This window comes from Lissotriton helveticus, chromosome 10 (genome assembly GCF_964261635.1).
Source record: "Lissotriton helveticus chromosome 10, aLisHel1.1, whole genome shotgun sequence".
Lineage (NCBI taxonomy): Eukaryota > Metazoa > Chordata > Amphibia > Caudata > Salamandridae > Lissotriton > Lissotriton helveticus.
In genome coordinates, this window is record NC_136071.1 from 981,320,543 (window position 1) to 981,347,649 (window position 27,107).

Below are 27,107 nucleotides of genomic sequence, written 5' to 3' on the forward strand. Positions count from 1 at the left end.
GAGGAGATAAATCAAAAGGAGCCACAGAGTTGGCAATGGGTCCTCTAACTGAGTCCCATAACTCAAGACACCCTAGAGGACATGTTGTGCATCTTCAGAGACTCTTGGTCTAATTGTAGGAGTAGTTGTGAATCAAGATGATGAAAATCTGGGTGTTAATAAAGCAGAGTCCAATATTGACGAATGAAGGGGCTGAACTGAATGAATAGGCGGTGAAGGAGAGTCAGGAAAAATCATGGAGTGCCTCGACATCAAGGGTTTTAGATTTTAAATTGACTATTGATGGAGACACTTATGGCAATCTGCGCATCTTCAATGTCGACTGTGATGTGTTTTTCATCAAAGCCATGACTGTAGGCTGCGAAGCATTACCAACGATGAACCAACCATCGAAGGCAAACATGTTTGCACTGAGGCTCTTTAACGCTGTATGGGAGTGACATCTGAAAAAAACAATTAGTTATATATCCTTACCTTAGAATATCCCCCAGGCATCAGACTGAATCCTGAAAGTTTTTAGTCAGCAGTATCCCTGCGTGTCGGTAGGTGGCGTCTGGCGTCTGGCGTCGGCGTCGTGGTCACCGGGGTGACTTTGCGGAAGTTACTTAGACGCCGCCCTTGCGCGCTGACGTCAGTTAGTTCTTTTTCCGCACCAGCAAGCACAGATTCGGAGAGAGCGGTACCCCCAGTCACTTTTTGACTGAGTTTTTGCGACTTTTGTCGACTTCTTTTTCGAATATCATTGACTCCTGGTGCACGAGGGATGCCCGGTTTCAAGGCCTGCGGTTCCTGTACCCGACTGATGTCGGTAATGGATCCGCCTGAGTGTGCCTCTACTGCATGGAGCGCGACCACGACCCCAAGCCATGCTCCAACTGCCGAACCATGGCCCCGAAGTCTTTGCGGGAGCATTCCTGAAATCTCCCCAAGGCCCGGCAGTCTGCTCCGCATCGCTCAATGTCCCGGTCTCAACCTGGGAGGTTGCGAGACCAATCGCCGAGCTATCACTACCACTCGTCGTCGAAGCCTTCGCACTTGGGATCAGATAAGTCGAAGCACAAGAAGCAGTCGAAGATGCATCGCCGCTCTTCGACCGGCGGCTCTGGCCTCGGCACCGCAGAGCCCCCTTAGATCCAGGCCTGGATCCGGATCGGCGTCGGTGGACCTCATTACATCTCTACCGACACCAATTCCACCGGCATTACGTCCGCAGCCGACACCGGCTAGACCCTCAGCCGGCGTCGACCCCGGGTTCCACCCCGATGTGGACACAGAGCTAGACCTGCGTCCACCGATGCCGGATCTGGTGCCGATGGGTACTTTTGTCCCAGTGTTCCACCCTGCCATTTTTTTCAGCCCGATTGGCAGCCAGAGGAGGGTGAGGAAGACTGAGAGGGGTCTAGTGACCCTTTGACAGACCAGCTGGAATATGAGCCGGACTGGAGAGAGGAACTGGACGATGCCAGTGATCTGGATACCTCACCAAACCTAGGCATGTTGTCTCTTCCTACTGTGGCTATGGAAGAGGGAGCATCATACACAGTGGTGTTGCGTAGGGCGGCCGAGGCTCTTCACCTCGAGCTTCCTACTTTTGCAGACACAGGTACTTCAGCCACCAACGAGCTCTTCAGAGCCCCTGCTGCCGTTCAAAGAAGCCCTAACTGACATCCTTTTGGGCACCTGGACCGGTGACCCAACACAGGGGCTCCTATAGATAGGATAGTTGCCCGATGGCACCGCCCGGCCCCGGGCGACCTCACTTTCCTCTCCCAACACCCTACCCCTGAGAGCTTGGTGGTCCGAGCCTCTGTGTCCAAAGGAGCCTTACCTACAGCTCCACCTGATAGGTAATCCAAGAAGCTGGACCAACTTGGGAAGAACATGTTTTCTTTCTCCAGCTTGAGACTGCAGTTGGTAAATACTGCATGTCTGTTGGACCGTTATTCCCACTCTATGTGGGATACAGTGGCGCAAGTGCTGCCTCAGTGCCCGGAGGAGGCCCGGACCATGCTCCCCCATGTAGTCGCTGCGGGGAGAGACGCAGCGAAGTTGACCATCTGCTGTGGGCTGGATACCGCCGACGCATTTGGTAGGACGATTTCCACATCAGTAGCTCTTTGGCGCTACACCTGGTGGCGTTCGACTGTTTTTTCCGGGGATCTCGAATCCAGACTTATGGACATGCCCTTTGATGGCCGTCGCCTGTTCAGCAACAAGGCGCTAGAGCGTTTAACGATTCTCGGGCTACGGCCAGGTCCTTGGGCCTCTCCACCACCCACTCTGTGCAGTCTGCCTTTCGCCCCTTTCGTGGCTACGGAAGGGGTGCCCCACTACGTCCTGCCCAGAGCCGCTGGCTGGCCAAACCCAGTGCGGCTGGGGACTTGGGAACCACCAGCGGTGGTACTGGGGGCCAGCGAGCAGGCCAGTCCATCATAGCCCCCTCAGCATCAGCCTCCAAACACTCCTAGTACAACCTTCCAGGGCCACCAAAGGCCAGTGGACGGCAGGATCCTCCATCACCTCCCCCACTGGCGCACCATCACGTCGGACAGGTGGGTTCTGCAGATAGTCCGAGGGGCTACTCCCTCCCCTTCGAGAATACCCCTCTCTAAATGCCACCTCAGTACCATAGCATGTCGGAGGATCACCTGGCCCTTCTCCAACAGGAAGTTTCATCCCTCTTAGCCAAGGGGGCCATCGAGTGTGTTCCTGCCCCAGAAGTAGGTCGTGGTTACTATTCCCACTACTTTCTGCTGCCCAAGAAGGACAAATCCTGCGTTTTATTTTGGATCTCAGGAACGTCAACGGCTTCCTCCGAAAGGAAAAGTTCAAAATATTGACGCTTGCTCAAGTCTTGTCTGCCCTTGACCCTGGAGACTGGTTGGTAGCGTTGGACTTGCAGGATTCTTATTTTCACATCCCCGTCCCGCCGGCTCACCGGCGTTGCCTGCGGTTCACGGTAGGCCGCAAGCACTTTAAGTTTACTGTGCTCCCCTTTGGCCTTCCCAGCTTCCCTCGGTTGTTCACGAAAGTGATGGCGGAGGTTGCAGCTCAACTGCGTGGATCAGGGTTCCAGTCTTCCCCAAATATCGACGACAGGTTGTTGAAGGCGGGCTCTCCCCAGGCAGTCATCTCCCACCTCCAGACTACGGCCGACCTCCTGCATTTGCTAGGGTTTTGCATCAACGTGGCGAAGTCGCACCTGATTCCCTCTCAGAAGTTCCTTTTTATCAGAGCAGTTCTGAACACAATGCAGTTCCTGATTTATCCTCCCAAACAGCTAGTCCGGGATATTCGGTCTATGATTACAATCTTTCATCTTCTATCCCGGGTTTCGGTCAGTATGACCTTGAGGATGCTGGGCCTCATGGTCTCCTGCATCCTGCTGGTCGATCGCGCCAGGTGGCATATGCGGGCTCTGCAGTGGGACCTGAAGTTCCAGTGGGCGCAGCATCAGGGGAATCTGTCCGATTGCGTCCAGATCTCGGAGGGCACTGCATGACAATTGCAGTGGTGGCTCATGAACCAGGATTGGATCAACAGCAGATCCCTCACCCTTCCCCAACCAGATCACACAGTGGTGTCAGACGCATCCCTTCTGGGATGGGGCAGCCACAGGGGAGAGGTGTAGATCAGAGGCCTCTGGTCTCCGGCGTATTCCGAGCTCCACATCAAACTTCTGGAGCTTCGGGCGATCCATCTTGCACTAAGGGCATTCCTTCCCTCTGTCCGGGGAAGAGTAGTGCAGGTGTTCACGGACAACACCACTGCCATGTGGTACTGTAACAAACGGGGTGGGGTGGGGTCGTGGACCCTATGTCAGGAGGCCCAGCGCCTCTGGACATGGCTGGAACATCAGGGCATATCCCTGGTGGTTCAACACCTGGTAGGTTTACTGAACGCCAGGGAGGGCGAACTTAGCCGCAGGTGCATGATGAATCACGAATGGCTTCTTCACTCAGAGGTGGTGCAAGGTCTCCTTCTGCAGTGGGGAGAGACTTGGTTAGATCTATTCTCCGGGCCACCTTATACAACATTGCAGCACTGATGGGGTAATTATACACCTAATACTTCAGGTAGCTCACAGAATACATAGGCATATACAGTGTGATTGATATACACCTATAGTAACATCATCAGGAATTCGCAGTTGCCAAGTGTAGAGGGCACACACTCAATGCTCAGTGACATCTATAGAGGGGCAATTTTGAGCATTTAGAACAGTGATTGTCCACTTAAACAATCTGAATAAAGTTGCATTCAAAAGTCATCAACATCGATGTAAGAGCTAACAACGTAGACATGGTAGATGTGTTATCACACAATGCGATCTAAATGTGGGCACATAAACATCACAGACTACAATAATTACCCATACGTGGTAATTAGATACAGGAGTGGCCATTCCTGTAATAGTACTGTAACTTTTAATGCAAACACACGATTGGCACGCATATAGCACATTAGGACTTAAGCGATATAACTTAGCCCAAACTATAGACCAGATTACGGGCTAGGGATACATTCGCTTCTCTAATGGGGGAACGAATGCAAATACGATACATTCAAAGATTGCGCCCACACTCTATCGACACCAAAAAAAACGAGACCCGCGACCACTTGACGAACGTGAGCATGCGGCAATCCTGATTGAGATTTAAACCATAGCCAAGTCCGGGAGCCGCACGGTGCTGAGACAACGCTCTGCAAACCGCAAGGTCCCGGTAAGAGTATGAATGTTAATATGGTGCCAAATGACATCGCGAGTGAATGGTGTACCGGTAACAGTCACAGATCATTACCGGTGGCATAAATGCGGAGCAAGCCAGTAAGCCAACTTCGACCAGCTAAACTGTACAGCCGCCGTAGCCGGCAGCACTCTGAATGCACTACAGGGAGTGGCAGGCAAACATTACGAGCGGGAGGGTACGAACGCCCACATAAGCACAGAAAATGATTACAGGGAGCTTAACACCAGAATGAGAGATGGGAATGTGTTGCAAGCACTTGAAGATAACCGATTTTTGCGCCATGTTTTTACAGGCTGACAGCTGCAGCACGAGGGTAAAATCCTGTAAAACAGTGACAGAGGCACACCCATTCTCGAGGTATAGGTATACCTTTCGAGCGCTGAGAAACGGTAAATCAGTTCTGATACAGTAGCCGGGAAGACCCAGATATATATTCACACAATATATATTTTTAACAATTGAATCATTCAGACATTCAATGCCAACTGATAGGGGTGGGCTGTTTCTTTTCTTTTATGTTGTTCACAGGCATATTTGAAATTTGGTGCAGGGTGGAGTGACAGACCCAAGCCCTGAAGAAGTTGCCGCAAGTTTTCAAAGGGCCAACGAAACATGTCGGCTTTTTAAATGGGGCAGACACACAGCACAGAATAAAGTACATTTGGCCAGTGTGATCTAGCTCGGTTTTATATTCACACGATTAGTGTGCCATCTGGCTTGACACGCTTTTCCGCACTTTGGGTTCAGACCTGCAGTACACCTAGTTTGGACAACAGGCAGGCACTGTCTCCCCAGCACCTTTACTTTTCTCCTTTTTTCCTATTTTCTTTATACACTATCACTTTTTGGTTGGAGTGCTGGATGCTAATGATGAGAACCTAGGCGGTAGACGAGTACCATCCTGCTAGCCTCCATGGTGTTACTCCCGTGAGGCTCCATCACTCCCTTCCCACACTTTTTCTCCCTATTTCTTTCTCGCCTTTCACTCCAGATAGTTCTTGGGGGAGGGTAGAGTGAGAAAGGAGTCACAGAGAAAACAGCGCACCTTTTTAATTAATGCTCTAAAAGGGTGACCCTGATCCAGTAGCATAAGATGGCTAGATTTTGCAGCCGTTGTTCCAACCAAATAATATTATTGGTTGGCTATGATCAGGAGAAGTATACTCACCATAGGAACAGGTCCTGTGTGGTACATGTTATGGTGAGAGGGGGATGACCTGTTCCTGATCCCCTTAGCTCCTTGTTGTAATCAGTGTGTAGAACTATTCGCCACCAAAGAGAACGCTCAATATCAGCAGTTCTGCGCGTTGGAATTTCCAAGGCGGCACTCGCTAGGCGATGTTCTTCATCGCCAGTGGAGTTACGGTTTTCTATTCGCCTTTCCGCCTATACCACTTCTGCTTAGAGTGCTGAAAAAGATCAAGCACGACCAGGCGCTAGTCATTCTTGTGGCTCCGGATTGGGCAGGAAGAGTCTAGTATCCCGAGATGCTCAACATGGCCATCGATCCATCAGTCCGACTGCCTCTTCGGGAGGATCTTCTGTCACAGCAGCAGGGGACGGTCCTCCACCTGAACCTGTCCAGCCGCCACCTCCTTTCGTGGAGATTGAGCGGCGGCAGTTGACGTCATTTGACTTGCCTACCGAAGTCTGTGATGTAATCTTGGCAGCCAGGCATCCCTCCACTAAGACGGTATATGCCTGCAGATGGAATAAGTTTGTGGCATGTTTCACTGAAAAGGCTGTAGATCCCCTTTCTGCCCCTCTTTCTGAGGTCCTTTTGTTCCACATTTCTTTGGCCCAACAGGGCTCTGCTCTGGGCACTCTTAAGGGCTACCTTTTGGCCATTTCAGCCTTTCTCAGGCTTCCCGATCAGCCTTCTCTTTTCAAGTCCCCTGTTGTAAATAGATTTCTTAAGGGCATTAGTCATCTGTTTCCTTCGTAATGCCTTAGTGGGACTTGGACTTGGTGTTAACCTATCTTATGTGCGCTCCCTTTGAGCCGCTATATAACTCTCCTCTCAGACTCTTCACTCTCAAAACTGCCTTTCTGGTGGCCATCACCTCTGCGCGCCACAAGCTCTGTCTTCCAAGCCTCTTTTTGTAGCTGTTCATCCGGACTCGACCCTCCTTTCTTCCAAAGGTGGTCACCTCTTTTCATATTGGCCAAACCATCACTTTGCCCACCTTCTTTCCGGCTCCCCATCCTTCAAAAGAGGAAGAGTGGCTCCACTGTCTGGATCCAAAACGTGCGCCTTCCTTCTATTTGGATCGCACCAAACCATTCCGGGTGGACGACCAGCTCTTTGTTGGTTACGTGGGTGCTAGGAAAGGTCAAGCCGTGCACGGACCATCTCCAGGTGTTTCGTTCTGTGCATCAAAGCCTGTTACTCTTTGGCTAAGAAGGAGCCTCCATTGGGGCTGCGTGCCCATTCTACTAGGGCAATGGCAGCTACTACTGCTTTGGGACGGGGAGTCCCCCTAAACGACATCTGGCAGGCAGCAGCGTGGGCATCGCTGCACATGTTTACGAGACACTACTGCCTGGACAGCCAAGTCCGTAGAGATGGCTTCTTTTGCCGTTCTGTTCTCCAGGACTTTCGGGTGTAATCTTGGTTCGCAGACCCACCTCCCGGGTTGGTATTGCTGGGGTATCTAATCCAAGGATAAGGAATCTATAACTAACCGTTTCTTTCAGATGAATAAGTTACTTACCATCAGTAACAATATATCTGTAAGAAACATAGGTTAGTTATAGATTCCTTACCGCCCCACCCATCCATCCCGTTCTGCAAACTGATTTCTAGGGTGAAGGACATCCTTTCAGTGCCCAGGTTTTGTGCACCAGTGATCATTCTCTTGCATGGGTCTGTTTTCCTGGCGCGGAGAGTCGCGTACAGAACTGATGTCAGCGCGAGAGGGCGGTGTCTAAGTAACTTCCGCACCCGGCGACCACGATGCCGACGACTGAGGCGGAGTTAAGACGCCACCTACCGATGTGCAGGAGTACTGCTGACTAAAAACTTTCCGGATCCAGTCTGACGCCTGGGGGATATTCTAAGGTAAGGAATGTATAACTAACCTATGTTTCGTACTGATATATCGTTACCGAAGGTAAGTAACTTGTTCATATAGAATGGTGGCAATGACAGTGCTTCTTGTCAATTCTTTCCCCTCTCTCCTTAGATCTTCCTCTTGGGAAATCTTTTTGAAGTGTAAGCATTTAAAAGAGACAGGGGAGTTGACTGGATGACTTCTCAACACTCTTCTTCTTCCTCTCTTTCTTCAACATCATGCTTAAACCTTCACATGAGCCTTATCTCTTTTCTGACTTTTTATGTCCTTCTGGACATTTTTAGGAAGAACCCACTTTGTTTGGTTCAATGGGAGGATCGTGAGCAATAGAAAAAAAACACTGTGATTGTCTGAGGCGTTCTTTCTCCAGAAAAAAATCACTTTCCCTGGAATGAGCTTCAGGAAAACAGAGATATGAAAACCTCCAGGTGTTTTTGGATTCTTCTCCCACAGGCAAGAAGAAAAGACCTACCTGAGAAAGGTTACTGCTAGTGACACGCATCATGGGTAGTGGAAGCTCCTGAGCACAACAGGTTTTTTTCTCCACAGCTTTATAATGTAAGCCTATTAGCCTTTTTTTCCATTAATGATAGACCGTCTTTGTATGTTTTTACATTTCAAATGCTGCAATTTAGTTGCAAATTGACTTGAGTGTTTTACAGCCTACAGTTTGGGAAAAACCTGACTTTGGATAGACTTTTGAAGTGTGCTTCACCTCATATAAACATTTGGGCATTGGTACTATGCACATACTGTTACGTTAACAAATATACATTTCAATTATTCTGGGTTCCACACACCCAGTGAGGAATTATTCAAACGTTTATGACTTCAATGAAGATTCCTGTGATACAGAACCAGGAGTGCAAGTAAGTAGCCATTTCTGTCTGTTTTGGTACTTTACTCGATGGAAGAGTGAGGCCTGTGCAGCGTTCCTTAGGAACTACACTGAGCCGCCACACCATCTCTGTATGTGTAAGAGTTGGTAGCGGTCAAACGAGTGCAAGAGAAGAACAGGTCAGCAAGTTGCACGATCCAACATGAAATCCCTGACATTTTTAATTTGTATTCGTTTTCAGTAAAGTAATAATGTTGCAAATTATAACTTGAACGAGTTCGGACTTTTAAAAAGAATTGCATGCTAAACCGTAGATAGTGTCAAGCACCTTTATGTTGCATGTATTCAATTACTTGGACAAGTAACGGGAGTTAAAAAATGGAAAAAAATGGACAGCCTTATTTGTTTGAATATTGCAAACCATGATGTATTAGTCATATTGAAATCATTGGCTGATTAAAGTTTTATAACGTGAAGCAGGAAGTTGAAACAAGTAAACATTTTCAGCTGCGGACGGTCCCTCCACCTCGAGGGTGGCGGACGGATGCTGGTCCGTCCGCCATCCTAATTGGGCCCTTAATGTTTAGTCACTAAAAACAAATCAAAGGTTTTATCAAGAAAATGTATTGGTCAATCATCAAGTAATATTTTGAGCTGACATAGACCCATGGTGGAGACCAGGACGAATAACCATTTAGAACAGAAGGTGGGTGTGTTATGTTTCCGGACTTAGGTGAATTGTAGGAAACTGGTGTAGCGACTTCTGACACATGTCTTAAATGTTGTTTGAAGTGAGTTTTAAACAGATATTTGTTTCTTTCAGAACGCGGCTTGAGGAACTGCGAATGTTCTTGGAAAATGAAACTTGGGAGCTCTGCCCAGTAAAATATAACTTCAGCATTTTGCAATTGCATGTAAGTTATTGTGGACACATCATGAAGGTCCCGTCATCCGTGATAAATATTATTTTCCTTGTTCTGTTAGAACAGTCTACTAAAGCAAAAACAAGAGATAGTAAAAGGTGGGGCTGGTGACAAACTTTTCAGAAACAACATTTTCTCCACAAGTTTAATAGGCATTAGCATGGTGACTCTCTGCTCCTTAGACAACATGCTTATGAACACTATTATTACTAAATCAGACCAGACACTTAAGGTAGCGGAAACCATGCATAGCCAGTAATGTAGAATCTACATAGGTTTCTTCAAAGCGAGGATTTAATTGGGTTGGTGCTCCCAAACAAGTCGGGAAACACTAGAAATAAAGAAGCACATAAATACTCCAGTCTGCATCCTGAATGAAGAGACTGTCTTCAGAGATCAATGTGCTGTGCTTTGTTATTCAGGGGAATTAGCTTGACAAGAATGTATTTCATTTTATTTAGTTCTCATTAATTCAGGCGATTGAACCAATTTGCAAAATCTGTCATGGTATGTCAAAGGCTAACCATGCAGATTTTTCAAATTTAAGCTGTTAAAACAATGTACTGTATTTATTCATGTGATTAATTGTATGTCTGTGTAAAATACCCCCACTTGCTACCAAGCTCGTATTATGTTCAAGATCTGCTGCTCGACTTACAAAGACATTCACCTAACAGACTTGCATAATAACTCTGGAGAACAAAGAAGATCCAGAAGCAAAACCTCACATCACTCGGAATTTCTAAAATGTGGGTTCTTCCTTGCACAAAATCAAAGATTCTCTGGGGTGGCAACATGGGTCTGGAACTCTCTTCCTGTAGATCTAAAAACAGAACCCAATTTACTCTTATTTGGAAGATCTCTAAAATTCTCTTCTTTAGATTACACCTGGACTAGATTGGATACATAATTTGACAATCAACCATGGTTCCCTGACATTATTCTAATGTCTGATCTATTATTCCTTGATGTATTTGTATGTTCTACTAATATTCCGTTTTGTATCTTATATATTATTGTTTGTAAAGCGCACTAAACGTTTGGTGTCGCTAGCCTGTATAAAATATTTAAAATACGTAAGCATAAACAATATATGGCTTAATTCATATTTATTGTAAATCCTTTATGATCATCCTGTTGTAAATAAATGTTAAATTTACATTACAATAACAGAATACAAAGAAATAAAAATAACCTATGTAAGCAAGAGTCAGTAACTCAAATCTTCCCAAATCTTACATTAAAATAGCTTTAAGGCATAAACAAGAGAACAGACTACTGTTCAAAACTAAGAGTACTATGTATGAAGGCTTTTTGTTCCTTTAGTTTTGACCTGGTTTAGTTTTGGCTTCCCATGGATGAGCAAGTGTCCTTGTCATTGCTAATGAGGCAGAGCTTGGTTAATAATTTTAACTAACCAACAAATAAATTGAATTTCTGCTGCTTCTATACACTGTGACCAGGCCTATTTAAGAGACTTCACGCTCATGCGTTGCAAACAGGTAACAACACAACTTTCCATCCTTTGAGGTGGACATGGCACGTGGAAATCATATTTGTTATTGATTCCAGTTTGTTCACCGTATCTACTTGAAAACCTTGCATCATTGTCCCATCCTGCCCTCAACTTCGCAATAGGAAGAGGCAGAAAACTGAATTGCATAAGGGTTTTCTATTGACTTGTCTTAGTATGAATCTGTAAGTAATACTGCAGCTCTAATTTGGCTTACCAATTTAACAGTACCTTTCTCATTTATGCTTCAGTAGTCTTTGTATATTCTCCATTAACGTTCTTAGCATACTTTTTTCTTATGCTCTTCATTTAAAATCAGTATGTCCAAGTTTATTAAGCATGTCTTCGGCAATTTCCAATTGTGCTATGATTCTATTGCAGTTTTCTAACAATAAACAATTTTTATTTGAGGAGCAATAGTTAACTTCATACCAGATTGTACACTTCAGTTATCCCTCATTAAGACTCTGAAGTAGACTGCAGTAGTTTTCCCATTGTCAATATGCAATGTGCCTCAACAGGCTAAACTCTAGTAGCAGTTGTGCTGCGGGGATGAAATTGGGAAGCAAAAAAATACGTCTAAATGTTTTGCTCATTATCTCTAATCCCTCAGTCAATATATTCCCATAGGTAATGGTGACCTAGTTTACTGAGATAAAGAATTTAGGAGAAAAACGTCAGCCGTGGAGCTTGACAAGTTAGCGTATAGCTTCCCTAATTTGTGTTGCGTGAAAGTGGCTTTAAATTTCTTGGTGTTAAGATATGTTTTTATACCTACCTCCTGTCTTGCCACACCCCTAAATACAAGTAGGAATCTGACCAATTCTTTGTTGTTTCCCTCCTTTTCCAAATCTATGAATGGGTATTTTTTCCAGAGATCATTACTTTTTGTTTTGCTACAAGGTCATTTATTTAGCTGGATTTTTCCTTGATAACACACCAATTTTAGTGTGGTGAAACAACACAACTCTTCAACTTCAGAGGCCTTTGTGAACTGAGGGACTTATGTACCTACTGTGGCTTTGGGTGAATTTCAAAAAGTGTTGTGGACAATGGGTATAGGAGACAAACCATTTCCAGTGGCTTATTAAATACTGTTGTTAGGTTGAGTAACTAAAGTTGATAATTTGTGGTACAGTTCTGCACCAGTATTGTGTGCATTGACATAGTGGTTTGCTAATAATAGTGGTTTGCACTGCAAGTTCCTTTACTGTCCCCACCAGACCACCTGCTAGCTCCAGACTGTTTTTATTGCTGATGAGATACATTTCTTATTGGAAGTCTCCTGCACCTTTTCCTGCTTGAAATCCTGAATTATGTGTCGCCTGGCTCATTTTCACTAACACCGCTGATGGTGAGAGATAACATATCCACCCCATTGCATGTTACAGTAATTGAAAATGAGCACTTTCTGCTCTCTTCCAGAGTCTGTATTTTCTCACTGTGTATTTTCACTGTGTGTCCTTCTTCTTTTGCTTCTTGGTTTATAACCTCTGTACAGGAAATAATGTCCTAGCAACTGCTTCTAAAGAACTGTGGGAGCCATTGTGGCTTATTTACACAAACATGCTGATACCGGTGACACTTGCCACCCACTCATAGAGTAATCAGTTGAGCTGTGTCTGGGGATGCCCTACCTACTGTTTACCACTATTTTGGTAGCTGATGTAGGATGTATATTTCAGCCTTAACTCAACTATGCTCACCCCATAAAGGAAAGGACATCCTTCAGATAGCATCTAAGACTAGCTCCCACATATTTACCGTGTTCATTGAACAATCCCCAGCCAATTATATCACCACACAAAGTGGCGTATATGTGCTGGTTTTGAGGCAAAGAATGCCTGGCCTGTGGCACAATTGTTCAAGAATCTTTGGACAGTTTTGAAGTTCACTTTCCGACTGGAGGCATATTTTATCCCTGTTGCTGGGCACCTTACAAACATTAGTATACTTCTTTTTAGTGTTGCATGTTTTGGGGGGAAATCAAGGAAGATACGTTATTTGTTGCCCTTATATGAAATTCCTATTACATTTTGGGCTGCATTAGGTAGCCAAATCTCGTCTTTTTTTTTGATAATCAACTTTATTTGGTATTTAAAACAACAGACAGAGTTCATTGGGTGTAGCTCTATCAGATCACACAACAGATTATTACAAAGAAAGCGTGTTAAGCGGGTCTTCACATGCCAGTCCATATTCGGGGTCAAAGGGCAAAGAGAAAGGCAGCGATCATACATTATAGCTTCGATCAAGGTGGTGGTAGATTAAACCATTTCCTCCAAATCTTGTGGAACAGGTCCGTTGCCCCCCTGGCCTCAAATAGGACCTCCTCCTTGGTCCCGCACCAATCAACCCTTCTCCTCCACCTCCCCACTGTAGGTGGCGTAGGTCGCGACCAATGGCTTGCTATATCCCTTTTTGCCACTGCCAGCGCTGCCCCAAGGAGGCGCTTTTCCGTCCCGGAGTCATCCAGGCCATCAAATACCCCCAAGAGGAGTCTTATTGGCTCGTGAGGAACCTCCCACCCCAAGGCTCGCGTGAGAGCTCCTGTTCCACCCCCCTCCAAAACTGTGCCAGTCTAGGGCAGAGCCACACCACATGGTAAAAATCCGCTGGTGCAAAACCACACCTTGCGCATTCTGGAGTAGGTTGCAGGTGGGCTCGGAAGAGGCGGTCAGGGGAGAGGTAGGCCGCATGAAGGTAATAAGTCTGGACCAAACATAGTTTGGCTGAGGTGGTCAGGGTTCTGGGCGCCATAAGGGCATACCTCCAATCCACCTCCACTAACAGTCCCACCCATCCCTCCCAGCGGGTGCGCAGCGTGTCTAGGGACGCAGGGCCATTATTTACTAGGGAGCGGTAGATGCGGGACAACCCCTCCCTTATCCCCAGATTCCCCATCATCACCTGGGCCTATAGCGGACTGAATTCGGGGAGGGGGATTTGGGATGGGAGGTGGGTCTGGAGCGCATGGCGTAGGTGCAGGTACTTAAAGTGTTGGGTATGGGAAAGGGCATGGTTCCACTGCAGGTCCGCGAAGGCCCGGATGTGATCCCCTACCCATACGTCTCCCAAGACCGAGACACCCACCAGATCCCATCGGCGAAAGCCGTTCAATGCCGCCACTTCCCGGAGCCAGGTGCCATGCCACAGGGGTGTTTGCCTGGTGAGCTTATGGTCCCAATCCGTGTAGCGTAGAGCAGCTCTCCACGCCGTAAAGACTGATCTAGTGACGGATGCCATGGATTGGGGCACGGGGCTGCCATATAGGAGGGCCTGAATCTGTGGGAAATCCATCCCTCCGAGCTCCACCCGGTATGCTGGGTCGGACCAGCCGCCCGCATACCAGTCGTGGACAACGAGGAGCTTAGAGGCAATGTAGTAGAGGAAGAGATGAGTCACCCCCAGCCCCCCATCGTAAGAGGGGATACGGGTGCGTGCCAACGACATGCGCGGCCGACCGCTCCCCCACAGAAAGCTGGTCAGGTGCCCATCCCAGCTCACGAAACCAGGCACGGGGGGCGGGGATGAAAGTGTTCTGTAGGACATAGGGAAAGCACGGGAGGACCATCATTTTAACCCCTTCGCTGCTAGGCCTTTTCCCCTCCTGTGCTAAGGCTTTTTTTGGCGTTTTGGGGTAGTGCGCGCTTAGGCCCTTGTAACTTTTTGACCACATAAGGTATCCACGCCAAATTTGCGTCCTTTTCTTCCAACATCATGTGGATTCTAAAGACGCCCAGGGTTTGTTGATTCCCTTGGAGGGGTCCCAGAAATTAACCAAAATATAGTGAAATTTATGTTTTTTTCAGAAAAATGGGAAAAACGGGCTGCAAATGAAAGCCTCTGGGTTTTTCCCTGAAAATGTTATCAAAAAAGGGTTTGTGGGGCTGAAATCTCCATTTTCTCAGCTTTTAGGGAATGACAGTCTTTTGTCAGAGAACCGACATTTTTCACACAGTTTTGGCATTTTTCTGGGACATAGCCTATTTTTGCTATTTTTAGAGCTTTCCATCTCCTTCCAGTTAATGGTAGAAATGAGTTTGAAAGCAATAATGGAGCTGTACATTTTCGAAAAGTAGACAAAATTCTGAATTCAGAAAGGGGTCATTTGTCTAAATCCATGAAGGTTTCTTTATAGAAACTAACAGTTAAATATTGGAATAATTGAAAATTTGTTGAAAAAAACAGCCTTTTGTCTCAACGTTTTCCCCTATAACGTTTTCTAATTTTGACAGCTCTTGGAAAGCAATATACCGTTACATCCGTTAGACCTTCCTGGTTGTGGGGATATATAGGACTTGTAGTTTCACCAAGAACCCGACGAACCCAGATCCAAAAACTGAGCAGCAACTTGCAATGGTATTTTTTCATTTACTGGGTATAGAGCACTTTGTCTTGGAAAATGTATACATGGAAAAATCTGTATGAAAGACACCTTGGTATTTCTAAATTGGGTACAAATTATAGAGTTCAGAAACAGTATATAATTGCACATTTTCAAAATTGGGAATACTCATACTAGCATGAGAAATATTGGTCATTTTTCAAAAAGATTTTTTTTTTACACAATGTCTTTCATTGAAAGGGAGAAATGCATGAAAGCTCAATTGGTAATAACAGTTGATTTACAAATCTGAATTACCCCAAGTCTCCCGATAAAAACGGTACCTCACTTGTGTGGGTCGGCCTTGTGCCTGCGACAGGAAACGGCGCAAAAGCCAACGTGGTCACACCTAAATTTTGCAGTTACAAATTGACCCTTTTTTGGCAAAGTGCCTACCTGTAGTTTTTGCACCCTAGCTCTGCCGGCACCTAGGGAAACCTAGCAAACCTATACATTTTTGAAAAGTAGACACCCAGGGGAATTCAGGATGGGGTGACTAGACTGCCTACCACCAGGTTTTGTTACCCAGAATCCCTTGCAAAGCTAAGATTTTGACAAAAAACACATTTTCCTCACATTTCTGTGGTGGAAAGTTCTGGAATCTGCTTGGATCAACAAATTTCCACCCACCTAGCGTTCCCCGAGGTCTCCCGATAAAAACGGTACCTCACTTGTGTGGGTCGGCCTTGTGCCTGCGACAGGAAACGGCGCAAAATGCAACGTGGTCGCACCTCAATTTCCCAGTGAAATCTTGCGCTCTTTGGACAAAGAGACTGCCTTTTGTTTTTGAGCCCTAGCTCTGCCAGCACCTAGGGAAACCTAGCAAACCTATACATTTATGAAAAGTAGACACCCAGGGGAATTCAGGATGGGGTGACTCGACTGCCTACCCCCAGGTTTTGTTACCCAGAATCCCTTTCAAACCTAAACATTTGACCCAAAAAAACACATTTTCCTCACATTTCTGTGGTGGAAAGTTCTGGAATCTGCGTGGATCGACAAATTTCCACCCACCCAGCGGGCCCCCAGGTCTCCCGATAAAAACGGTACCTCACTTGTGTGGGTCGGCCTTGTGCCTGCGACAGGAAACGGCGCAAAATGCAACGTGGTCGCACCTCAATTTCCCAGTGAAATCTTCCGCTCTTTGGACAAAGAGACTACCTTTTGTTTTTGAGCCCTAGCTCTGCCAGCACCTAGGGAAACCTAGCAAACCTATACATTTATGAAAAGTAGACACCCAGGGGAATTCAGGATGGGGTGACTCGACTGCCTACCCCCAGGTTTTGTTACCCAGAATCCCTTGCAAACCTAAAAATTTGACCAAAAAAAACACATTTTCCTCACATTTCTGTGGTGGAAAGTTCTGGAATCTGCGTGGATCAACACATTTCCACCCACTCAGCGTTTCCCCAGGTCTCCCGAAAAAAATGGTACCTCACTTGCGTGGGTAGGCATAGTGGCTGCGACATGAAACAGCGCAAAACGCAACATGGTCGCACTTCAATTTCCCAGTGAAATCTTGCACTTTTTGGACCAAAAGACTACCTTTTGTGTTTGCGCCCTAGCTCTGCCAGCACCTAGGGAAACCTAGCAAACCTATACATTTTTGAAAACTAGACACCCAGGGGAATTCAGGATGGGGTAACTCGTCTGCCTACCCCCAGGTTTTGTTACCCAGAATCCCTTGCAAACCTAAAAATTTGACAAAAAAACACATTTCCCTCACATTTCTGTGGTGGAAAGTTCTGGAATCTGCGTGGATCAACAAATTTCCACCCACCCAGTGTTCCCCCAGGTCTCCCGAAAAAAATGGCACCTCACTTGCGTGGGTAGGCATAGTGGCTGCGACATGAAACAGCGCAAATTGCAACATGGTCGCACCTCAATTTCCCAGTGAAATCTTGCACTTTTTGGACAAAAAGACTACCTTTTGTTTCTGCGCCCTATCTCTGCAAGCACCTAGGGAAACCTAGCAAACCTATACATTTTTGAAAACTAGACACCCTGGGGAATTCAGGATGGGGTGACTCGTCTGCCTACCCCCAGGTTTTGTTACCAGAATCCCTTGCAAACCTAAAAATTTGACAAAAAAACACATTTTCCTCACATTTCTGTGGTGGAAAGTTCTGAAAACTGCGTGGATCAACAAATTTCCACCCACCCAGCGTTCTCCCAGGTCTCCCGAAAAAAATGGTACCTCACTTGCGTGGGTAGGCATAGTGGCTGCGATATGAAACAGCGCAAAACGCAACATGGCCGCACCTCAATTTTCCAGTGAAATCTAGCACTTTTTGGACAAAAAGACTACCTTTTGTTTTTGCCCCGTAGCTCTGCTAGCACCTAAGGAAACCTAGCAAACCTATACATTTATGAAAACTAGACACCCAGGGGAATTCAGGATGGGGTGACTCGTCTGCCTACCCCCAGGTTTTGTTACCCAGAATCCCTTGCAAACCTAAAAATTTGTTTAAAAAAAACACATTTTCCTCACATTTCTGTGGTGGAAAGTTCTGGAATCTGCATGGATCAACAAATTTCCACCCACCCAGCGTTCCCCCAGGTCTCCCGAAAAAAATGGTACCTCACTTGCGTGGATAGGCATAGCGGCTGCGACATGAAACAGCGCAAAACGCAACATGGTCGAACCTGAATTTCCCAGTCAAATCTAGCACTTTTTGGACAAAAAGACTACCTTTTGTTTTTGCGCCGTAGCTCTGCCAGCACCTAGGGAAACCTAGCAAACCTATACATTTTTGAAAACTAGACACCCAGGGGAATTCAGAATGGGGTGACTCGTCTGCCTACCCCCAGGTTTTGTTACCCAGAATCCCTTACAAACCTAAAAATTTGACAAAAAAAACACATTTTCCGCACATTTCTGTGGTGGAAAGTTCTGGAATCTGAGTGGATCAACAAATTTCCACCCACCCAGCGTTCCCCCAGGTCTCCTGAAAAAAATGGTACCTCACTTGCGTGGGTAGGCATAGTGGCTGCGACATGAAACAGCGCAAAACGCAACATGGTCGTACCTCAATTTCCCAGTGAAATATTGCATTTTTTGGACAAAAAGACTACCTTTTGTTTTTGCGCTGTAGCTCTGCCAGCACCTAGGGAAACCTAGCAAACCTATACATTTTTGAAAACTAGACACCCAGGGGAATTCAGGATGGGGTGACCCGTCTGCCTACCCCCAGGTTTTGTTACCCAGAATCCCTTGCAAACCTACAAATTTGACAAAAAAACACATTTTTCGCACATTTCTGTGGTGGAAAGTTCTGGAATCTGCGTGGATCAACAAATTTCCACCCACCCAGCGTTCCCCCAGGTCTCCCGAAAAAATGGTACCTCACTTGCGTGGGTAGGCATAGTGGCTGCGACATGAAACAGCGCAAAACACAACATGGTCGCACCTCAATTTCCCAGTGAAATCTTGCACTTTTCGGACAAAAAGACTACCTTTTGTGGTTTGGCAGTTTCCAAAGATGCCCGCCTAGCCCCGGGCCAAAAACTCATGGGAACCCCCTTGCAAAACCAAATTGTTTTGAATGCATTAAGTTTTCAAATGGAGAACGTGCGATTCAGGGGACAATATCGCATGAAAATTGTGACAGACAATTTCAAGTTTGCAAGAGATTGTGGACAAAAAACAACAATAGAATTCACCAGAAAGACATGATCATATACTACCATGAATTACCAATAATATCTCAATTTAGAAAGTTATTTATAGCTATAATATACACCATAACTGAGTTACTCAAAAGACAAAGAATCAAGCATGGCTATCTATTCCTCAAAGACACACACATAGAGGTTGGATTTGGCATGAGGGTGAGTGATGGTTCAGTACATAAAATTTTATTAACATGATATTTCAAAAAAATGAAATGCTCTGTTAATAAATAAATGCATAAAAACCGAACCAGTGACTCGCAACTCGTGAGCTGTAAAGTCACGACAAGGCTCCAACCGTTTTACAGGCCATTCACGCACCTTTCATACCTGATACAAACCAGACCACTGACACCATCTGGAAGGAAAAGCAACACATTACAACAATCACAATAAGAGACAAGGTACACCCTACTGCAGAAAGAGAAAAAAAAATGTACTGCACAGCCATCTAATCCGCAAGCGCACACACACATACTGGTTGTATTTGGCACGAGGGTGAGTGATGATTCAGTACATACAATTGTATTAGCAAGTAATTTCACAAAAAATGAAATACACTGCGTATAATTGAAAGTATGATTAACTGAACCACTGACTCACAGCTCGTGAGCTGTAAAGCCACGTCAAGGCACAAACCTCTTTACAGGCCATTCATACACCTTTCGTACGTGTGACACATTCAAAACATTCACACCGCCAGCCGCGGACCCATCACATTTCAACACTCACACCAGCAAACAGCGCCATCCAAGGGCCCATCACTTTCACACGCCCACATTTCTGACACTGCAACTACACAAAATGATGGACTGCGTGGAGTGTCACTCAACTAGCAGTGTGTGTAGTGACCAACAGAAAGTAACTACTCACACACCGCCAGCCGAGCGCCAGTCCACCCACACCACCATCCAAGCACCAGACCATGCACACCGCCAGCCAAACACCACTCAGCTCACACCGACAGCCAAGCACAACTCCGTGCACAGACAGCCAAGTACCACTCCACACACACCACCAGCCAAGCGCCACTCCACACACACCGCCAGCCAAGCACCACTCCGTGCACAGACAGCTAAGCACCGCTCCACGCACACCATCCAGCCAAGTACCACTCCACACACACCGCCAGCCAAACACCACTCCACACACACCACCAGCCAAACACCAGTCCAGGCACAGACAGCCAAGTACCACTCCACGAACACCACCAGCCAAGCGCCACTCCACACACACCGCCAGCCAAGCACCACTCCGTGCACAGACAGCCAAGTACTACTCCACAAACACCACCAGCCAAGCGCAACTCCACACACACCTCCAGCCAAGCACCACTCCACACACACCACCAGCCAAACACCACTCCATGCACAGACAGCCAAGTACCACTCCACGAACACCACCAGCCAAGCGCCACTCCACACACACCGCCAGCCAAGCACCACTCCGTGCACAGACAGCCAAGTACCACTCCACGCACACCACCAGCCAAGCGCAAATCCACACACACCGCCAGCCAAGCACCAGCCGGCACACACCACAAACACATTTAGAATTCTTTTATTGAAAATAACACTAAACAAATGGAAATACCTACAAATCAGCTAACACAAATTCTTAAACTAAACACTTTGCACTAATGCCAATCCTTGAAAACAACTAAAAAATGTTTACAGAATGCAGACCAGGCAATTAACTTTACAGCTCATTAAAACTCCCAAAACTTGCGTGTGGTACGATTTAAAACAAGCTGACAGACACAATGCAGGCTTAGAAGGACAGTCAGGACAGTATATACGAGACTCCCTCCGCACGCCTCTTCGCCAACAGACTCTGCATCTTCTAGTCGGAAAGTCTCTTGCGGTAGTGGAAGGAATAGATTCAGGAAAGTGGCGATCTTTCAATCTAGCCACTTCCTCCACCACTCCAAATCTAGGAACACTTGCCTGCTCCACAAGTACAAAAGGCATCTTCTTCTCAGGACAAGACTTCTGGTACACAACAAAAGCATTAAAGGATGCCAAGTGGAACAGATGGATAGCCAACTTCTTGTACCAAACGTAAGCCTTTCGAAGAGCAGCATAAGGTTCCAACCTCTGATCTACTCTGTCAACACCACCCATTAACTTATTGTAAGCTAAAATGCACACAGGTTTGCGCACTTCAGCACCCTGACCCCAAACAGGCACAGGTTCTGTACTTTCATCGTGGATAGTAGTCAGCATGTACACATCTCTCTTGTCTGAAAACTTCACAGCTAGAAGCTCCCCACATCGCAATGCCGTAGACTGTCCCCGCACAAGCCTTTTGCAAACAAGTTCCTTTGGGAAACCTTTACGGTTACTGCGCATTGTGCCACAAGCAACAGTGCCCACTTTGGCCAACTCCTTGAACAACCGCACACCAGTGTAGAAGTTATCTACATATAAATGATGGCCTTTGTTAAATAATCCTCTACCTAGTTCCCACACAATTTTCTCAGTCACTCCAAAATTAGAAGGACAACCAGGAGGGTTAATGCTGGACTCCTTACCAGCGTACACCCTGAAATTGTAGACATATCCAGTCTCACTGTCACACAGCATATACAGTTTGATTCCATAGCGTGCCCTCTTACTAGGAATGTATTGCCTAAAAACCAAGCGGCCCTTGAACAACACCAAAGACTCATCCACTGCAATTTCTTTACCAGGGACAAAGATCTCAGAAAAACGATCAACAAAGTGATCAAGGACAGGCCGAATTTTAAACAAATGGTCACAATCAGGGTGATCGCGTGACAACGCTAAACTATTATCAACAAAATGCATCATCCGAAGAAGAAGCATATACCGATCACGACTTATGACTGCTGGAAATATAGCTGTTGCCATCAAGGGGCTAGTGGACCAATATGAAGTCATTGATGGCTTCCTTAGCATGCCCATCAAAAAAGTTAATCCCAAAAACTTCTTCATCTCTTCAACATTTGTGGGAGTCCACCGGATTGCTCTAGAATAGGGCTTAAGGCTGGCACTGTTGGCCCTCAAAAATTGTTCTGCATACAAATTGGTTTGCTCAACAATCTCTTGCAAAAACACATTGTCAAAAAACAACTGAAAAAAATGTATTGGCAGAAAATTCTCAGTATTCACTCTACACCCAGGAACACCAGTGAACTCTGGCAATGCCGGCTGCATCAAGCCAGGGGGGACCCAGAGGCCATCCCTATCAACGGGGGGAGCAGCCACCCCAGCCTGCAGCCTAGAAGCCTCTTGCTGCTGTTCACTAACGGGAAGCCTAACAGCCACAGATACTTCTGGCTGCACAACACCAACATAAGACATAGCATCCCCAGAGGGCTCTTCCTGCACTACACCAACGGGAAGCTCAGCAGCCTGAGATGCTTCTTGCTGCACTACACCACCGGGAAACCAAGCAGGCCCAGATGCCTCTTGCCGCTCTACACCAACGGGAAGCCTAACAGCCACAGATACTTCTGGCTGCACAACACCAACAGAAGACATAGCATCCCCAGAGGGCTCTTCCTGCACTACACCAACGGGAAGCCCAGCAGCCTGAGATGCTTCTTGCTGCACTACACCACCGGGAAACCAAGCAGGCCCAGATGGCTCTTGCCGCTCTACACCAATGGGAAGCCTAACAGCCCCAGATGCCTCTTGCTGCACTACACCAGCAGGAAGACGAAAAGCACCAGATGCCTCTTTGCGCACCACAGCAATGTGAAGCCTTTTGGGCGCAGGCTCCAGCCCACATGCCTCTTGCCGACGTAAAAAGAAAGGAAACCTTGCGGCCCTAGGCAGCAGCACAGGTGCCTCTTGGCCCACTACCGGCACCTCAATGTCCTCCTCTACCATAGGCCCTTCATCAGCACTAGAAGAAGATTCATCATCCGATGATGATGATTCCATGCGAAGAGAAAACTCACTGCCAGAATCTTCTGCCGCCACCTGGGAGTCCGAATCGGACTCAGTCTCTGAACCATGGTCAGAGGAAGACTCAAAAAGCAAACCAAGAACCTGCTGAGCAGTAATCCTGCGACTAGCCATTATCCTCACAAAGCAAGAAGACTGCACACACAAGTGAACAACAACCTACACTGTGCAAAGTAAGAAGTAAACAAGGTAAGGCTTTCACAAAAAGATAAATACAATCCAAAACAATTTCACTCTTACCAAATATAGCTACACTCACCAGCACCTACTCTTTTGAGACACAGCAAAAAGAAATGATATCCCACTAGAAAGAAAAAAAGAAATGACATATTAGAAAACAAAGTGCACATCAAACACTAATGCTGGAAAAAAAAACACAGAGCCACACAAACTGCTAGAAGTACAACCTTTTTCAAAAAGACAAACATCAAGGGAAAGTAGTACAAAATACATTCACTTACCAAGCACAAGCAACTACACAAGCTGCAAACAGACACGCAACCTACAACAATCCAAACAGCAAAAGCCTGGAACAAGACAAAATAGAGAAGAAAAAAAATGACTACCACATTTCACAAACAATACAACAATTAAAACAACAACACACAAATTTGGCCCCCAAATTTAAATTCGGCCAGATGGGCCATCAAATAGGGCTTAGACCAATTGGGATTAGATGAGGTTTAACATCAAGACACTGGTTAATTTTTTGAATTTTTTTAACTGCCTGACCCCTTTGGTGCCAGTCAGTCTTTTGCTCCTACCAGTACCCCCATCACACAGGGGCAGTAAGGACATTCATACACCTTTTGTACGTGTGACACATACAAAACATTCACACCGCCAGCCGCCAGGGCCATTCAAGGGCCCATCACTTTCACACGCCCACATATCTGACACAGCAACTACAGAAAATGATGGACTGCGTAGAGTGTCACTCAACTAGCAGTGTGTGTAGTGACCAACAGAAAGTAACTACTCACACACCGCCAGCCGAGTGCCAGTCCACCCACACCACCATCCAAGCACCAGACCATGCACACCGCCAGCCAAACACCACTCAGCGCACACCGACAGCCAAGTACTACTCCACGCACACCATCCAGCCAAGCGCCACTCCACACACACCGCCAGCCAAGCGCCACTCCGTGCACAGACAGCCAAGTACCACTCCACGCACACCACCAGCCAAGCGCCACTCCGTGCACAGACAGCAAAGTAGCACTCCACGCACACCACCAGCCAAGCACCACTCCACACATACCGCAGGTCAAGCAGCACTCCGTGCACAGACAGCAAATGACCACTCCACACACACCACCAGCCAAGCGCCACTCCACACACACCGCCAGCCAAGCACCACTCCGTGCATAGATAGCCAAGTACCCCTCCACGCACACCGCCAGCCAAACACCACTCCACACACACCGCCAGCCAAGCACCACTCCACGCACACCGCAAGCCAAGCGCCACTCCACGCACATCGCAAGCCAAGCGCCACTCACCGCCAACCAAGCACCGCTCCACGCACACCATCCAGCCAAGCACCACTCCACGCACACCGCAAACCAAGCGCCACTCACCGCCAGCCAAGCACCGCTCCACGCACACCATCCCGCCAAGTACCACTCCACACACACCGCCAGCCAAACACCACTCCACACACACCACCAGCCAAACACCACTCCGTGCACAGACAGCAAAGTGCCACTCCACACACACCACCAGCCAAGCGCCACTCCACACACACCGCCAGCCAAGCACCACTCCGTGCATAGATAGCCAAGTACACCTCCTCGCACACCGCCAGCCAAACACCACTCAGCGCACACCGCCAGCCAAGTACCACTCCACACACACCGCCAGCCAAGCACCACTCCACGCACACCGCAAGCCAAGCGCCACTCACCGCCAGCCAAGCACCGCTCCACGCACACCATCCAGCCAAGCACCACTCCACGCACACCGCAAGCCAAGCGCCACTCACCGCCAGCCAAACACCACTCCACACACACCGCCAGCCAAACACCACTCCACACACACCACCAGCCAAACACCACTCCGTGCACAGACAGCAAAGTACCACTCCACACACACCACCAGCCAAGCGCCACTCCACACACACCGCCAGCCAAGCAGCACTCCGTGCACAGACAGCAAAGTACCACTCCACGAACACCACCAGCCAAGCGCCACTCCACACACACCGTCAGCCAAGCACCACTCCGTGCACAGACAGCAAAGTAGCACTCCACGCACACCACCAGCCAAGCGCCACTCCACAAACACCACCAGCCAAGCACCACTCCGTGCACAGACAGCCAAGTACCACTCCACACACACCACCAGCCAAGCGCCACTCCACACACACCGCCAGCCAAGCACGACTCCGTGCATAGATAGCCAAGTCCCCCTCCACGCACACCGCCAGCCAAACACCACTCAGCGCACACCGACAGCCAAGTACCACTCCACACACACCGCCAGCCAAGCACCACTCCACGCACACCGCAAGCCAAGCGCCACTCACCGCCAGCCAAGCACCGCTCCACGCACACCATCCAGCCAAGTACCACTCCACACACACCGCCAGCCAAACACCACTCCACACACACACCACCAGCCAAACACCACTCAGTGGACAGACAACCAAGTACCACTCCACGCACACCACCAGCCAAGCGCCACTCCACGCACACCGCCAGCCAAGCACCACTCCGTGCATAGATAGCCAAGTACCCCTCCACGCACACCGCCAGCCACACACCACTCAGCGCACACCGACAGCCAAGTAACACTCCACACACGCTGCCAGCCAAGCACCACTCCATGCACACCGCAAGCCAAGCGCCACTCACCGCCAGCCAAGCACCGCTCCACGCACACCATCCAGCCAAGTACCACTCCACACACATCGCCAGCCAAACACCACTCCACACACACCACCAGCCAAACACCACTCCTTGCACAGACAACCAAGTACCACTCCACGCACACCATCCAGCCAAGCACCACTCCACACACACCACCAGCAAAGCAGCACTCCGTGCACAGACAGCCAAGTACCGCTGCATGCACACCATCCAGCCAAGCGCCACTCTACACACACCGCCAACCAAACACCACTCCACGCACACTGCAAGCCAAGCGCCACTCCACACACACCGCCAGCCAAGCACTACTCCTTGCCCAAGGGGTCGCTTCCTAAAAAACTAAATTTAAATTCCCTGGTGCTAGTGGGCATTTTCTGCCCCCCCGGGGGGCACTTCTCTGGGGGCATTGTTGTGCGGAGGTCTGGAGGTCCGGAGGGACGATAAACTGAGACCGGCAGACCAGCAGCAGCAGCGCTTTCCCTCGGAGCGGAGGGACTACATTTCCCAGCGCCCCTGCCCTTTACCGGGGACGCCGGGTCCAGCGTCGGCAGCGCCAGCCCTCAGCGCCCGGAGGCGCATAAGTAACAGCGGCTCCTCCCGCGTCGCGGGACGCGCGCGGGCGACGCCGGGCGGAGCCCGGGCAGAGGGCGGGCCGTCTAAGGCCGTCCAAGGACGACCAGGGACGGGACGGGACGGGCAACGTCCTTTTCATCATGGGTAAGCGAAAATTACCAACATCTGTGGTGGGTGAAGTGAAAGCTAAAGTTCCTAAGTATACCACCAGTATTATAACTTATCTGACCACGAAAGTGGACGAACTCTCTACCCAGATTGCGGTCACAGAGCGGGAGCTGGGCCTTGAAAGTACTCAAGAGGGCTCAGGTACACCTAATACTTCTTCCATCAACTGTATACCGCTGGAACCAAGGGTCATTATTGAGACATGTAGACCTAACATGCCCCAGTCCCCCACTGTACTTCCTATTCCGGAACTGCCGGAAACAGTGATACCTCCCATATCTGTTGTCTCTTTTGTTAAGGAGAGTATATCAAGTAGCCAGATTGGGGGTCAACGTGCTATTTACATTACAGAGGAGGGTATTTCGTCACTATTAGAAAAACTTTTTTCTGACAGACTGGA

At 47.8% G+C, this 27,107-nt stretch overlaps 1 protein-coding gene across 1 annotated transcript in view; it reads left to right on the plus strand.

The window, feature by feature from the left end:
• VPS50 (VPS50 subunit of EARP/GARPII complex) overlaps nucleotides 1–27,107 on the plus strand; it is an 821,620-nt gene that overhangs the window by 428,051 nt on the left and 366,462 nt on the right. Inside the window, exon 17 of the mRNA XM_078663657.1 lies at nucleotides 9,487–9,577. Within this exon, the coding sequence (XP_078519783.1) occupies nucleotides 9,487–9,577 (91 nt within the window). The remainder of the gene's footprint in view (nucleotides 1–9,486; nucleotides 9,578–27,107) is intronic.